Source organism: Sinocyclocheilus grahami, unplaced genomic scaffold (genome assembly GCF_001515645.1).
Source record: "Sinocyclocheilus grahami isolate Dianchi unplaced genomic scaffold, SAMN03320097.WGS_v1.1 scaffold435.1, whole genome shotgun sequence".
Classification (NCBI taxonomy): domain Eukaryota; kingdom Metazoa; phylum Chordata; class Actinopteri; order Cypriniformes; family Cyprinidae; genus Sinocyclocheilus; species Sinocyclocheilus grahami.
The window spans coordinates 271,153-288,640 of record NW_015505614.1 but is presented as its reverse complement, the minus strand read 5'-3'; the positions used below and the strand labels follow the sequence as shown (position 1 = coordinate 288,640).

Here is a 17,488-nt window from a genome sequence, read left to right as displayed (position 1 = left end):
CCTAATTTTTTTGCTTTGTTTAAAATCGTAAAATAAGAATTCAACTTTTCGTTTTTTTTCATGTATAAAAATGAGGTTACAGCTTTAATATTTTACTCGCATTGTGGACAGTGAATTAGTAGCTGGATTCTGACTTCTTTAATAATTTAATAATAAGAGGGTTAGTTTCTAACATATATTTCAAAACATCATTTGTAACATTCAATTAGACTAATTATTGTAATCTTAATACTGCTGGATTATCTCTAACACTGTTTTACATCTGAATCTTTGCTGAAATGCTCCTCAGATCACATCATTTTTATTTCTTCTTTTTTTAGTATCAAAGACTTACCAAGGAACATAATACTCTTAGACACAATTCAAATTATAAACTGTACATACAGCATTTCATGTATTCCTTTAGTAAGTTAATTTTCATTATGACGTAAAAGAAATGGTCATTTAGTGCCGCCCACACATGCAAATCAAATATTTAAGCTGTAAACTCATTTTTCTTTTCTTTTTTTTTAACCAATGGACCAAAAAAAAAAAGAATCAAGCTGAATTTTCTTTAGTGAATTCTCATTTTTCCAATAAAATGGATAAAAAGTATGCAGACCCAAAAACTTTTGTTTGATTTTAGTGTGTTTTCAATTGGAACAAAGTGTGATGAAAAAAATTAAAAACGTATAGCCTATGAAAATGTGATGAATGGTTTATGCGTTTTTCCATTTTGAAGACAAAAACTAATTATCTGAAGGTACGCATAGCAACTGACTAAATTGCTACCAGGATCAAATTAAAACCATTACTCAATTATTCCATCTATTCATTATTTGTTTTTTAACCATGACAAGAAAAAAAGTTTTTTAGTATTTTTCTTATGAATATTCATTGAGATTTAAATAGAATGAGTGATGGAAACACTGTTTTCGTAATGATTGGCAGAAACAGACAGATGACTTTCAAAAATATCTTAAGCTTTAGCACTTTGAGACTTAAGTTTAATAATGTAGTGCTGCTTTAATTACGAGAAGATTAGCTTTGACTATTTAACCATCTAATATATTTTTTTTAATAATGGACATTTTGTCCCACGAATGCACATGCAAAGTCTTATAGGTGTAAAATGTTTTTTTTTTTGCACCTTGTTTACCTGTTCTGATCTCATCAAGCGCTCTAGTTCTTTGTTTTGATGCTTCAGTCTTAAAATGACAAGAAAATGTGTCCGTGTCCTAAACGCAATACCAAAGAGTTTTATTCTATGAGGTTTGGCTTGGTGATTTTTATATATTTTTTTTACTTAATAATAATAATCGCAACAATTCAGCAACATCCACTCTTTGTCTTACATAACTTTATTACACTGGAGTCTCTCTCTGTTTCAAACTATGGTCTGTAAAATGCTTGTATTGATTTCATTGATCTTTTTTATTATTTATTTAATGAACTTTGTGAACCGTTTGTGTGATGATGTTCTAGATACGTTAGGATGTATAGACTCGATGAAAAGCAGATGCTAAATGACATTATTGAGATTTATGAATCTCAAAACATTTCGCATTTATCAAATATCCTGATCATTTGGGAATTACATATAAGCGACTTTATATTCTAGAAAGCTGTGTAAAATTGATATTCCAGAATGTGACAACTAACATGGTACTACAGAAGCTCAGCTGAGTAATTTCTAGGTGCAATAGTCCATTTGGATGCTGAAGTCTATATTTAGTATAAATTGATAAACACTTTTTCAGGGTTATTTATTTAATTTTTTTTTGTTTTTTGTATATTTGGACTTGAAATATCTCTGGACTGTGTAATCTGGACTCTACCATGAAACACGTGCAAATATTTCATCTTGATATGCAGTGTTTACTTTAGAACAGCACTTTTCACAATATAAAATGCCTTAAATGTAAAATTCTGGGTTTTTTTGGACATCCATTTTGTACATTTCTGTGTCATCTACATCCTCTGATCAATTTAACACTGATGTCTGTAAATATATTGAGAGACTAAAACCAGGTTTGAATAAAATGCACTTGCATACTGAAATTGATATAAATAATTGAGTTCTTGAGAAATGATTCCTCTCTGGTCTGAGCAGGATGTAGGTTTCCTATTTGGTGTGTTGGCATTTAATGCCCCCAACAACTTCTGTAGTCCCATTTAGCCACTTGTTAGCAAACGTCACTTATCCAGGACCGGGTCAGCGTTGAAAAATGGATAGATGGGATGGATTGCCTTGTTCATGTTTTCTCACACACTGGATGCTTGGCTAATTGAATTCTCCTCCCTTTATTCAGGAGATCCTCCCACTAACTGTCACAAGTCTTCAGTGATTGGCTCATCAGGAATGGGCTGAGTGGGACTAAAGAAAGGTGGCTTTTCCCCCACATACTTAAAATAGTTTATTAAAAACAATGCAAGAAATGTTCAAGTCTTTCTTTATTTAAGCTTAATAACTTGCAAGTGTCCTCTCAACATTCCCAGTATTTTTTTCTTTAAGATGAAAAAGAATGAAATTGCATCTCGTCTCTGAGAAAAAGAACAGAAATTAGTTATTTTCAACATTTCACTCACACGCATGCGGAGTAGAATCTATTTTTATATGGCAGTTGAGAGGACAATTCAGTCTTCAGAGACAATTCAGACAATTCTCCTTCATTCAGTTAGTTTAAGCTTCAGATGAGCTTTTACAATATTTACACTCTCACACCCCGGAAGACATTTCTCCAGGAATCCTCATGTTTTTATGGCAGTTATTATACACAAATATACAATAAAACATTGCTACTCTTGAATACTCTTGAAGTTTTATAAGTACATATTGATACACAGTAGATACTAGTATTCGTGAAATCTGACAAATCATGACAAAAATTGTGTCTAGTACATTTGTTTTTTGTTACAAGTACATTTGTTTTTTGTTACAAATACATTTAGACCTTTGCATACAGACGATAATAATATACATAAAGAAACATTGTTCTGCTCTGTTGCTGTTGGCATGTATTACAGCTGATACATTCTGAGAAATACTTTTCTGAAACCTATTAGTGACCGAAAAAACTTTCAAAACAAGCTTTGATTTAATGGCAGCCTGTTCATCAAGCAAGTCGTGGAAAGAAGAAAACTGGTGTTACATTTTTCTGGGATATCCCCCCATATCTGGGATATATTGAAATGTTCATAACAAACCACCAGAAATGACATAGAGTTGCATCATTGAGGAAAATTCTTATTTGCAGTGAGCTTTAGCTGAACCTGATTATTCAGATATCATTCAATCTATCAGTCAAACAGACTGAAAATTACTACATATTTCTGTAATAACTCTTTAGACAGAGAAATGTATGGTTTAAAATCACACCGAAGGAGAAAATTGCTAAAACACTGGAACTCAGTGAATGAAATACACAGTGATTGGAATGAAATGTTGGAATGTGACAAGGCAATATATTTCAAATACGGGAGCAGCTAGATTGTCCTTAATAATTCCTCTCAGCATCTATCAAGTTGGTAGTTTGTTAACAGAAGAGTTGCAGTGGCTCAAAAACATGCAAAGCAAATTATCAATTGCCTGAAACGGGGCTGAAGATGTTGTAGGTTGGAATGTCCCCGTTCACATTGCAAATAAGAACAAATCACCCAGTGAGAATGTGTCATTCTTTGGAGTCTTGCACATACTCTGTATTTAGTGTAGATGTGTGATCATGTTTTTAAAGAATCCATTATATTTACATTATCAGAGAATACTTGACCGTATTGTATGTATTTTAGGATAGTGTTATACAGTATATATATTCACTATGCATATATATTTTACTATGTATAATTTTGCTAATAGAGCCAATTTTTTGGCTGTACTGTAATTCATAAGATTACGCACATTTACCACTAAAGTAACTTTTGGAACAGGCTGATCATTGGTGAATGTAAGGTAGCTTTGAAGGCACAAGAAAATATGCAAAAACATAATTTTGAACTGAGCTAACAAATATTGCTAATTTATCTTTACTTGATTTGACTAAAATTGAAGTTTGCAAGGATACTTTTTTTAATTATTATTATTGTGATGAGACAATATTTGCAAACATGTGGCCAGGTGTAGTGTTTGTATGGAAAAGCACACACATTCCTGCTGATCATATAGATATTTTAAATCTCAGAAGATTTTTCCCAAACTCATCAGATCACTGTTAAATTAAGTACCCACTGAGTACTACTCACTTTATTTCAGTTACTGGCTCATTCCTTTTCTACAGTATTTATTTTTTAATTTTAAAAGTTGAAAAGGTTAAAAATGCTTAAGTTGTAATTAAATGAAGTAATTCTATAAAAAGGTACATTAGACTTCTACAAATATGCTCTGGCTAGTCTCATTCTCTTAAACCTTATTTAGAATAGTGTGAGTATTTATATAATGGCATGAACAGGTCTCCATTATGCCTTAGAAAAAAAGTGCTAACGTTAGCCAAGAGAGACATCAGGTTAGCTTACATGAGGGTGTCAAAAATTTTGCTTATATATATATATATATATATATATACTGCATATATTGAATTAGATTTCTAATTGAATCAATCAGAATATCACAGAATACTTTTAAGACCTGGGTTTTGTTAGTTAAAGGGATATTATAAAAGTCTAATAATAACATGTCCATATGTACAATTTGAGTTTGAATTTTTGCGTCTGACATTATGGTGACATGAAAACGTACATCAGAGTTGAGATGGCCCAGTCTGACTCTGTATTTTCAGTGTAAATGAAACGCATTCATTACATTCAGTGGGCTGTGCATGAGAATCAATAAGCAGCATGGAGCTGATATGTTGTTTCTTATGATTATGATTTATGAGCAGGGTCATTCTTGATATTCGGTGCCTTTTGTGTCCCCAATAAAGACCTTACTGCCATAAAATGTTGTATAATATACATTTTTTATAATTTACTGCCAGATATGTTTTTAAATGGACAAAATGGATCTGGATTTTTTAAAGATATACACAATGCCCATACATTAAAATCATATGTCTTTAAAACTGTTGTTCACTTGTTCCTATAACAGGGCATGAATGCTTCAATTTATTAGTAACACTTTATTTTGATAGTCCAATTTAGCTGGGTACGTAATCAGATTCCAAAAAAATATGTATTTGTAATTAGATTAAATTACATTTTAAAATACTCATAATCAGACTACAATTACTTTTTTATTGATTACATGACTACATATTATTTTTAAATGATTTATTTTAATTTTGCATTTTTATGATGTAATAAATGATTAGCTTTTCCTTAAATTCACAAACTCCCTGCTGTTCCTTCACAAACCCCAGTTTGGGAAACTTTGACGTAATGTAATATTTAATGCACTTGATTTTGTTAATAACAACGGATGGAATATTTTCTTTTTCTTGTATTTTTACATCAATATGGTATAAAATTATCCTACACTCTAAAAAATGCTGGGTTAAATATAACATTTTTTAGTGTGTATTTAAATCAGTATGATAAACGAGTTACCTAAAATGTGTAATGTAATGGATTATGTAACTACAATTTTTGTAACAGACTACAATTCTCAAGTATTCTACCCAGCTCTGACTATAAGTGACTTAAGTACATGTCCATTTATTCTACTAACCTTAACCCTAACCTGATAGTCTACTAAATACACTCATGAGAGTTAGTTGACCTATTTGCAAAGTCATTTATAGTTAGAAGAATGTCTAGTGTGGTCCATCAAAATAAAGTGTAACCAAATCATTTGCCTGAACTTGACCAAAATCATTTTTCAAATGTTTTACATCTCTTTATGATTACACAAAAAGTTATTTTAAAGAACGGTTTGATTTTCTCATTTTATGATGTCCAATAGCACAGAATACCAGAAATTACCCAATAAATACACATTTTCCCCCTCAAAATGCTTGCTTATTTCTGAATGTAAATCTAATTCGGAAATGTTTTTATTAAAATAATAAAGTAAAACCACTTCAAACGATAAAACCTTGAACCATACGTGTCAGTATTAAGTCCACTTTGACATCAGGCAGTAGATCATAAAGAAAAAAATACTGTATGGATTATTGTAACATAAAAATGATTGGAAATTTGATTTTGACTATTGTGCTTTTGTATGGTTTGTTTTACCCATTACGACTGTATGTATTAGTGTCAGTACAACTTTTGTTTTAATTCTTAACCCCAAAAATGTATTTGTGCTTATATCTGGCCGTGTTATTTATTTCTACAGTCAAAGGGCAAAATAGTGCTGTCATATACATTATATACATACTACATATTTATCCTCAGCTCAGTGCATTCAAACGGTGTTCCACTTATGCTTAAGATTTACAAATGAAATATAATACATATTTTACTAAACTTACCTTGCCTTGCCTCACTCAGCAATGTGCTTATGAAAAGTATAACTACATTAAACACATACGAGCAATGCCTTATTTTTTTGTTATGGAAAAGTACATTCATATGGTTATGCATGTTTTTTACCTATTATAGATGGCAGTAAAAGCAGCAAGATTATAGATATCAGACTAGCATGAGGGTAAACATGGAATGCTAGCAGACATTCTACTGCAAGAGAATACGTTGTTTTGGGATTTCCACTGGGACATCCGTAAATATTTCCTCTAAACTGTTTGGGGAAGACAAGACTGTCTGTATATCCATCTGCATGGAACGGAGAGGCTTCTCAGTGCTAAAATTATTATACTTTAGCATCAAAAAAGTGTTTAAAATGGTCATGCATAGTGACTGTTTCGATTAATGTGGTAGCTCTATGATTAGAACCACAATCAGTGAATTCAAATTTGAAATAAAAAGGAACTGAAAATTCTGATTTGATGTATCTACCTGAAGTGAAGTGTGTCAAGCGACATGTTTGAATATGCAGACTTTTTTTTGGTCCTTTTTCGGAATTCAACAATGTGAACTTCTGAACATGCTCCATGAAACAAAGCAAGTCATACGGGTTCGAAACGGCACTAGGGTGAGTAAATGATGACTTTTTTCAGTTTCTGTGCTGGGTTTAAAGAGCCAAACCCCATTACAAATAGCCAACATCAGTAAAATCGAAATCAGTTTAAAAAATGTTACCATGGGATGTACTGGAGTGTTTCTAGGCAACAGGTGACAGGCAGTAACAGGAAGTCGGAAAGACAGGACAGCGTGACACTGGAGTTTGGTGAGAGAGTGGAAGACATCTGTAGTTTCTTCTGTTTCCCTCAAAGTTTAAAGAACACAGTGCAGAAGCACAGCAGAGCAGATGACATGTTTATCCCCCTCCAGATCTGAAGAATAGACATAGAAATGAAGGAAAATAAAGGAGGAGAATCAATAGGTTAAATGATACAACTCACTGTGCATTGTTTGTATTCTTTATTTGCCTGTAAAATGAGGGCCATATGAGTAACTTCTAATCAAGAAGTAATTTAATCAATTGTGTGATTGAAATGGCAAGGGTCATTGATTTTACTAATCAATTTCTATTTTGCCGTTAGAAAAAAATTATTAATAGACTTGTGTTGTAATTTAAAGAATTTTTGTAAAACGAGCCAAAAATTTAACCGTTGCTCATCATTGAGGGATTAAGAGTTTGCTTACATTCTTCTTCTTTTCTTTTTTCTTTTTTAAATAGCCTTTATTAATTTTTTATCCTTTATTAATTTTTATATTTTCAACTTTTTTTTAACCTTTATTTAGTGTAATGACAGGAAGGATGGAGGGTTGGGAAAGGTCCACAAGCCGGGATTCGAACTCGGGACACCCGTATCGCAACAGTGCTGACCAGCTTTTAAACTTTTGATATTATAATTTCACCAGTTTTATTTTAGTAGTTTTGTAAAAGGATTTTATAATACTTCTAACAGGATAGAAAGTGAAGCTGAGGACACTGGAAAAAACTTTCAAATTATTACAAATTAAAACAAGGTTTTTATTAAAGAAAGAAAAAATGAAATAAAATGTGTAATATTTCTTAATAAATTTGTAAGTTATGTTATTTCAGCACCTTTGCTTTCTTTCTTTCTTTTTAATTGTTAGTTGTGATCTAATATGATCTGGGGAAAAAGTACACTGCATAAAAGGAATGACTTGCCACATTAATGAAATTTTTACATTTTTTCATATAATTACATGTATTGTGTAAATGTATTATTCTAAGAGAATTTTAGCAACCAAAAATCAAGCATGAAGAGCAGTTGTTAAATTGAAAGACTGAGGGCTTGGTATTTTATAAAACTGATGGTAAAATGACTAAAAAAGAATTGAGTATATTGCATAGCACAGTTTACATGTTGATGTAGACACAGATAGCAATGTTCTGCACTTATAGTTAATATGAGCAAAACATTCATATGTTTTCATTTTGTAGAAATATATGTTTTAGTTGCAAGTCATAACTTGCACTTAAACCAAATATAAAGCCATACACAGGCAAAATGTAATCATCCATCACTATGGGGGGAAGACTTGAGAATGCAGGGATGATTTGTGACCAAATTTTGTTAAGCAGCATAAATCAGAGAATGGCTAAAGAGAAAATAGTTCAATGGTTGAAATGTCCATGTCTATGGACAATGATCCAAAGCACACATGGTTCACTGCTCACATAAGGAAGGTTTTGAAGAGATTTTGTAGAGGAATGGTCTCAGATCTCTTGCTTTATGTTCATCAACCTTACTACACATGATAGGATAAGATTATCATGGCAAAGGGTGGCTGCAAAATGAAAGAATGCCCTCTTTTAATTGTGGAATATAAATATTTCTGTATACACGTTTCATCATAAGATCAAAAGACAGGTTTTTCCCCTTTTAACTATTTTACTCAAAATAAAGGTTAGATTTCTGTGAATATTTTGAAAGATCAAAAGGACAATTTGAGACATTATTTGCACATATATACCAAGGTGTATTTGTGGAGGAGGCTGTATTTGCTTCAAAAATGTGCAATCTGAATCTTAAAATGACAAGATATCTGATATGAAATCATACTCAATTAGTGAATATTAATAGTGTTTGACAACAATAATGGCATTATTATAAATACCAACTAAACTGGTCTTTTCATACAAATTAATTTTTCTAATATTGTTTTACTAACAACAACAGATCAGTTAAACATGCCAATGTTATTGTACTGGTAATCCAATAAGATGTGCATTATAACTATGTAATGGAGTTCGGGAACAAACGTGATGCATTGATTGGAGCATTGAAATGAATTTGTAATGAAGGAAATGCAAACATAAAAATAAATAAATAAATAAAACAGAATAAAATAAAACTCAGAGAAACTAAATGGGCAGACGAAGATGTGAAAACAACTTGTGCAATATGTGCTAGGTGGACATGGATGTATGAAATCACATCATGTCTTGTTGGGCAGTGTCATACCTTCCTCTTCTGATATTTCTGTAATCAAGAAACAAAACAGAGAGAGAAAAAATGGGATTAAATTATGCAAAAGTAAATGTCACATTAGAAATTGTGCTGCATTTCCCATAAAAGTAAGATCAAGACATTAACTACTGCAGCCTATAAATAATAGGGCAATGCAATAAATAAAATGTTTTTAAGATTGTTTTATGCATTTCTGTGCATGACCGTGTATTTAATCAGAGTTATCAGAGAACTACTTTTTGCACTTGACACTAAACTACGGCCCTGTCCCAAATGGAACACTTCATGTGCACTTGCGGTCTTACGGACTTACAATGACCGCCGCGTGTCCGTTAAGTTTCCCGTTGGGTGTCCCATTTGTCATGTTAGCATTCAGAAGGGTGCTCGCGAGTGCCCCCCTTTGCGGCCGTTATGCGCCCTTGATCCGCACTTCTGCTGAGCCCGCACTGGCTCGCAGCAGACTTCTACCCGACAGTCAAAGCGGCTTTACGTCACGAAAGTGCGGACTCAGAGGCAGACTGAGTTTAGGGTTTAGGGTGACATTTGGGACAGGGCCTACACAGTTAAGGGTGGAGGAAATACTTTAAATGAGTTGCATATGTCAAAATAAGGTACTCCCTGGTCAGGCTTACTTTGTTTGCTTTCTAATCTCATGTTTCAGAATGATTTTTTGTTGTTGTTGATGTTAATAAAAACATTTTAGAAACCCTTATAAAAAAGGGGAGAATACTCCCAGAACCAAGGCTGCTGAAAAAGCAGGAAGTCATTGTTGTGCTCTTTTACAACTGAAATAAGAAGTGAAAGAGGAAAATGCTACTCAGCAGCTTTTTTGCAGTAATTGTGGATGTCTTACTTGAAGCCCCAGCCTGTTCCTCCCAATACTATAGCTGCCAGCAGTATCGCTCCCGCTATTGAGCCAATGATGATGTTTGTCCCACTCGGACCTGTGGACAGACAAACAGAGAACTAAAAACATGGATTTGTCATTAGTTTTCTGTTATTCTTGTTATATATTTTTAGTCATGATTTTGTCATGTGTTTTCATTTTAAAGGTTAGTTTTTAGTCTAGTCTTGTTTCTTTTCTTCCTGTTTCCTGTAATAATTGATTTTAGCTTTGACTCAAACAGTGGGCTCATGCTCTCTGAAGGAGGAGGCAGTGACATCTTGTGGTAACATTTGGTCTCACTTCCAATTATTTGAGCTTCTAACCTATCAGAATCTTAGAAATGACTGATGATTTTGCATATGCTTAGAAGTTAGTGGTTCCTAAACATTTTGAAATCAAGAGACTCCATTATAAATAAAAAATAAATACATAAATAACTGAAAGGTTTTCACATGAGCACACAGCATGGGACACACCAAAAGTCAAATATTCCAAAAACGTGACAAAAAGCCAATTGCGAACCCACTGATAAGCTGCTTGACCGATTTGATTTCCACACAGAATTCCTTGTTATATCTCTGAACCCGTAAAGGCTCAGTGCTGAAGCTAACTGAAACCTGATTAAACATTTAAAAAATCCCATTCCAAAAACAGGCAGAGACGCTAGTCCAACTAAAGCCGAACACCCGCATGACTGAATGTGTTGGGAACCTTTGTACTTCTCAGGACCGTCTGGAGGCTGGGGGTCTGGAATAGGGTCATATACACTGCAGTCCTTCCCAGTGTAGTCTGCATCGCAGATACACTTCACCTCATTACTGCACGTCTGAGACAGAGAGAGAGGCAGAGAATGTCATAAGCATAAAGATGGAAATAAATACCTTGGCTCATACACACTACAGTGTAACAAAACTTTCTGGACAGTTAAAGGTTCAGTGAGAAATACGGATGTAAGACAATTCTATTAATCTGACACATGGTGAACAGAGTCAACACTGTCAATTTTATCACTGCTTATTACATTTGAAAAATCTTAAACTTACATCAGACACGGCTATTTTTCACTTAAGACAAACGATTGTATTTTCATTGTATTGTTTACTCTCGCTTACTGCAAAACTGACCATTATCTAAATCCCTTAATTTCTTTCTCGCATCAGAGTTTTCAATATCCTGCAACATCTGATCATTTTTCATTAATACTTTTTTTTAAAAAATTGCTTACTCTCGCTTTGAACAAAACAGACCAATATTTTAAAAAAGGATGAGAGAATATACCCTACATAAACCCTCAAAACAGTATGTGACAGTGATTTCTCAAAGAAGAACAGCTCACCCCATGATCAGAGCACACGTGAGAAGAGGATGACCCAGGACAGGATGACAGGTTGAAGGTGGTGACCGGCAGACAGCGATGGTCCAGGCACATCATATTAGGACCACACGGGGTGCCGTCCTCCACGTACCCGAGATCAGTGCCATCTTCTAACACTGCATGACCCCCACTGAACATAAACAAACAGCTCAGTTTTACACACTAATGCACACTGCAAAGTAGGGATGGTTACTTGGAGCTCCTTCCTTTAAATAGAATAAAACAGAGGGATCTGGAGATAAACAGTGTTTATTTTCTAACACACTCTCGTGGCAATTTGTAACTGTTTCAAATGAATTTGTACAATCTCATCTGTATGTTTTTTATTTTGCTTTTTGCCCACTGATGGTTAGATTTAGAGTTTGTTTCCGTATGAATCACATTGTACAAATTCATAAGAAACCAACTCATAAAGTAATTGCATCCTCTCATGAGATTGGGTTATTTCTTAACCTAAAAGAGCTATTTTTAAGACACTCATGGTGTGAGGTGCTGCAAAAGCAGCAACCAAATGCAGCAGTCAAAGTCCTAATTTCATTTTAACCAGCATCTTGATTTCCAGTAAAATTATCTGGACATGCTTAAGATAATTAACTATACCCAAGAAAAAATTAAAATTTGCATTTACCGACAATCCAGGTACTTGTTCTGATGGTAGATGGTAAGACTTGTGATTTCTCCATTTAAGTCTCCATACCGTGGTTTCGCTGTGACATTAGTGCATAATAAAAAACCGCACAACACATCCCTGTGAACGAACACGGAAATAACAGTGGAAGACAGACAAAGAGGGGAAAAAACGATGCTCTATGTGTTTGATTACTAATGCCTGTGTAGCACGGCGTTGCACACAGAGGACACAAACGTTCAGCCTCGACTCTTTATCATCATTTGTGTTAAAATTTGCAAAGCATACTAAATTGAACAAAATTATATAAATGCAAAATTTGAATTCATGAATCTATAACGGTATCTACGGTATAGCAAAATCCATATCATGGAACAACATAATACCGGTAGTCACTTTCATACCGGTATAGCGCTCACCCCTACATATTGGTGCCTGTATATTTTACAAATAACCATAAATTTCATTAAGTGATATAATGTTAATACGCCAAGTCACTTGAACTACCAAAAACTAAATTATTTATTTAAAATATAAACATGTGTCATACTGTCAGACCTATGTTCCTGTTTTGTTGTATTTTCTCCCCATGTGCTCCTCATGACCCAGTTTCTCCCTCTCATTTGATTAGTCATTTGGTTCAGGTGTGTCTTGTCAATTACCCTCGTTTAGTCTTGTGTATATATAGTGGTGTCTGTTCCTGGTTTCTTTGTCCAGTGTTAATGTCATTTTGTTAACGTCCATGCAATGTTCTATGTGTGTGTTCCTGCCTGCCCTGTATTGCCCTTTGTTTTGGATCATTAAAGACTGTTCTTCGTATATCTCCATCTCCGTGCTCCTTCGCTCCTACACTGTAGACAGCGTGACAGAACACTGGACCAACAAAGATGAACTGGGCTGAAGACCAGCTGTGGTGCCTGTGGCAGGGTGGTAGTTGTTTTCAGTTGGGTCTGGATGAGGAAACGATTCGCTGTAGTCTTCCTGCGTGTGAATTCTCTTTAGTCGAGTTGATTAATCTCAATCTGTATTTAAATGGTTAAAATTTTGAAGTAGAAGAAGTTAAGGGAAATGTGAATTATCCTCATCCAGCCCCCTCTGAAGCACACTTCGCCTCTCCAGCTCACCCAATGCAGGGACTCTCCACATGCCTAACCAATGGTTCCGATCACCCATATCCTCCTGTATTTCCCATAAGTGAGTTTCCAACAGCGCTGAAATCCGCCTCCCTTCCTCCGTTTCCAGCTCCCAGAACCATTCCGGTCCTCAGCCCAGAACCAGCGGGCTGAGCCCAGAGTGCCTGCTCCACTCTCAAGCCCACCGGCCACTCCACTCTCAGAACTAGCAGCCGCTCCACTGTCAAGCCCGCCGGCCGATTCACTCCCAAGCCCTTTGATGACAGCAACTTTCTCCTTCACCTTAAATCAAAAGAGGAGCATGAGGAGGAAGAGATGGTTTTCAACCCTGATCCACTCTCCAGAGTCCGCTCCAGGGTCGGCTTCAGCCCCCGAGTCTGCTCATTTCATCAAGTTCAGTCCAGAATCCACGACAGTCCAAACAAATTCGAGTCCGTTCCAAGCCCAAAGAGGGCTCCTATCCCTACGTCCGGCCCAGAGAGGGCTGCTGTTCCCATGTCAAGCCCAGAGAGGGCTCCTGTCCCCACGTCCGGCCCAGGGAGGGCCTCCGATCCCGAGTCAAGCTCAGAGAGGGCTCCTGTTCTCACGTCAAGCCCAGAGAGGGCTCCTGTTCCCACGTCAAGCCCAGAGAGGGCTCCTGTTCCCGCGTCTGGCCCAGGGAGGGCCTCCGATCCCGAGTCAAGCCCAGAGAGAGCTGTTGTTCCCCCGTCTGGCCGCCTAAACTGCCTGTTCCGCCATGGCCTCCTGAATTGCCTGTTCCGCCATGGCCTCCTGAACTGCCTGCTCCGCCTTGGCTTCCTGAACTGCCTGCTCCGCCATGGCCCCCTGAACTGCCTGCTCCGCCATGGCCTCCTGAACTGCCTGCTCCGCCATGGCATCCTGAACTGCCTGCTCCGCCATGGCATCCTGAACTGCCTGCTCCGCCATGGCATCCTGAACCGCCTGCTCCGCCATTGGCCCCTGAACTGGTACCATTCTGGGGGCTTCCCATCCCGTACAAGCCTATCCTAAGAGGCCTCCACGGCGTCCACTCTCCCACCCCCTTTGTTGATTGTATGTGGTGCGAGGACGCGCCTTCCAGGAGGGGGAGGTGATGTCAGACCTATGTTCCTGTTTTGTTGTGTTTTCTCCCCATGTGCTCCCCATGACCCAGTTTCTCCCTCTCGTTTGATTAGTCATTTGGTTCAGGTGTGTCTCGTCAATTACCCTCGTTTAGTCTTGTGTATATATATAGTGGTGTCTGTTCCTGGTTTCCTTTGTCCAGTGTTAATGTCATTTTGTTCACGTCCACGCAATGTGCTATGTGTGTTCCTGCCAGCCCTGTGTTCCCTTTTGTTTTGGATCATTAAAGACTGTTCTATGTATATCTCCTTCGCTGCTACACTGTAGACAGCGTGACACATTCAGGTAAGGGTTTTTACTGTAGCTTTTTATTGTATTTTCTGTAAAAACTTATTTTCTGTAAAAACATCTTTTACAGTGAAGCATTTAATGGTCTCATTCAGGGTCAGAAATGTCCATGTGCCGAATATTTTATTCTAGTGATGAGCTTAGAGGTTTAATGTTACTGCTGAGAAAGTAGTGACCTTTAAATATCAGGTTTGTTGTGTATTTACTGTCTCAGAGACCTATTTCTTAATCATTTACAGTATTTTTTATATTCAGTGATGATTTGATTTTACACAAATCATAATTGTTCATGTACAAAATGTATTCTAAAAGAATTGATGTGTTACACTTTATATGTACTAATATGTGTAACATGTTACTTTCATGTGACACTTTCCCTGACAAATACAACTGAAATTTCTTCTTTGCCATTCTGGTTGAAATCAGTAGTACAAGTCACTAATGTTGATGGAGATGTTGGTGAGTAAAATGGGTAGTTCTATAGAGTATGTGTCAAGCTTATCAGTGATGGAAAGGTTTTCTTTCAAATTTATGTTTTAAAAACATGTTTCTTTTAAAATAACCTTGGATACTAACTAACAACTAGGGACTAACAATGAACAATACATTTATAGCATTAATTCATCCAGGTTACTCTTAATTGTATGGTATATTATTAATTTGTAATAAATTTTTTATCATATTTTAATAACCCATATTTATGAGTTGCAAGCAGACATTTTTAAAACAAAAAAAATTTTTTTCAAAATGATTCATTGCACTATTTTAAAATCACTATGTAATCACAGCCATCATTTGATGCCATGCAAACCAATATCTAAATAGGAGCAAGTAATCTAAGGAAATTCATCTGACAAATTCATACAGCTCTAATATCCTGTCTGGTGCAGGTTATCAATATTAGCACAGTCCAGTTGCTTCTCCTCATCTGTGCCTCTATCATCACTCTTTTCTACAACCACCTCAAATCTTAAAATCACCTGAGTGCAGAGTTCTGCAGGCATCTTACGTTTCATTAATCATTAGTCTCTTTGTTTACATTAATATATTTAGATGCCTGACGAAGCATTATATGAATAATGTAAAATTAAAGACTGGAGATTTAACTAAAAATCTAAACAGTATAGATCTACACTGACTAAAACAATTTTCTCCCTCTCATTTGATTAGTCATTTGGTTCAGGTGTGTCTTGTCAATTACCCTCGTTTAGTCTTGTGTATATATAGTGGTGTCTGTTCCTGGTTTCCTTTGTCCAGTGTTAATGTCATTTTGTTCACGTCCACGCAATGTGCTATGTGTGTTCCTGCCAGCCCTGTGTTCCCTTTTGTTTTGGATCATTAAAGACTGTTCTATGTATATCTCCTTCGCTGCTACACTGTAGACAGCGTGACACATACAGGTAAGGGTTTTTACTGTAGCTTTTTATTGTATTTTCTGTAAAAACTTATTTTCTGTAAAAACATCTTTTACAGTGAAGCATTTAATGGTCTCATTCAGGGTCAGAAATGTCCATGTGCCGAATATTTTATTCTAGTGATGAGCTTAGAGGTTTAATGTTACTGCTGAGAAAGTAGTGACCTTTAAATATCAGGTTTGTTGTGTATTTACTGTCTCAGAGACCTATTTCTTAATCATTTACAGTATTTTTTATATTCAGTGATGATTTGATTTTACACAAATCATAATTGTTCATGTACAAAATGTATGCTAAAAGAATTGATGTGTTACACTTTATATGTACTAATATGTGTAACATGTTACTTTCATGTGACACTTTCCCTGACAAATACAACTGAAATTTCTTCTTTGCCATTCTGGTTGAAATCAGTAGTACAAGTCACTAATGTTGATGGAGGCAAAGCATACTAAATTGAACAAAATTATATAAATGCAAAATTTGAATTCATGAATCTATAACGGTATCTACGGTATAGCAAAATCCATATCATGGAACAACATAATACTTTCATAATACTTTCATCACTTTCAAGTCACTTTCATACCGGTATAGCGCTCACCCCTACATATTGGTGCCTGTATATTTTACAAATAACCATAAATTTCATTAAGTGATATCTTTGCATTATTAACTTGATGGTTTTAAATGTACAGTATAATGTGCTATATGCATTTTTAATAAGGGATGACTTGGGGTCATGGCTTAATTTTGTTGCGTTTACATTGTTGTTGCATTGAGTTTCTGTCACGTATCCGGTCCATGAACTTCCGTCTGCTAGCCATCAGAGGTCACCCTTCCCATTTCATTGACTCTTGCACTACACACTGTTGCATATCACCCCGGACTACATATCCCACCATCCACTGCACTAACGACACACACACTGTTGATTGCACAGCACTGATTGCACACAGCTGTTATCACTCACACATCCCCTATTTAACTCTCACTCTGATCCCATTGCACTGCTGAGTATTGTTTAGCGCATATCCTTAGATAGCTACACTACAGAGCCCTCATTAGTTTCCTTGCCTTAGCCTAGTTTTGCCTTGCCTTGCCTTGTCTGTTTTCTCCGGTTTTGATCTTCGCCTGTTTTCCTGGATTTCTCCCTTTAGCCTTGCCCCTGTGACTCTGTCTGCCAATCGTCGACCCACGCTAGCCCTAGGATTATTCTTGT

At 35.8% G+C, this 17,488-nt stretch overlaps 1 protein-coding gene across 1 annotated transcript in view; it reads right to left on the bottom strand.

Annotated features, from left to right (window-relative positions):
• Positions 1–9,324: 9,324 nt before the first annotated feature.
• LOC107551824 (disintegrin and metalloproteinase domain-containing protein 11-like) overlaps positions 9,325–17,488 on the bottom strand; it is a 47,283-nt gene continuing 39,119 nt past the window's right edge. The window contains exons 22-27 of the mRNA XM_016233576.1: positions 17,196–17,200; positions 12,309–12,428; positions 11,642–11,810; positions 11,017–11,131; positions 10,273–10,363; positions 9,325–9,431 (exon numbers count right to left, since the gene is read on the bottom strand). Coding sequence (XP_016089062.1) covers positions 9,383–9,431; positions 10,273–10,363; positions 11,017–11,131; positions 11,642–11,810; positions 12,309–12,428; positions 17,196–17,200 — 549 coding nt within the window. The 3' untranslated portion in view covers positions 9,325–9,382. The remainder of the gene's footprint in view (positions 9,432–10,272; positions 10,364–11,016; positions 11,132–11,641; positions 11,811–12,308; positions 12,429–17,195; positions 17,201–17,488) is intronic.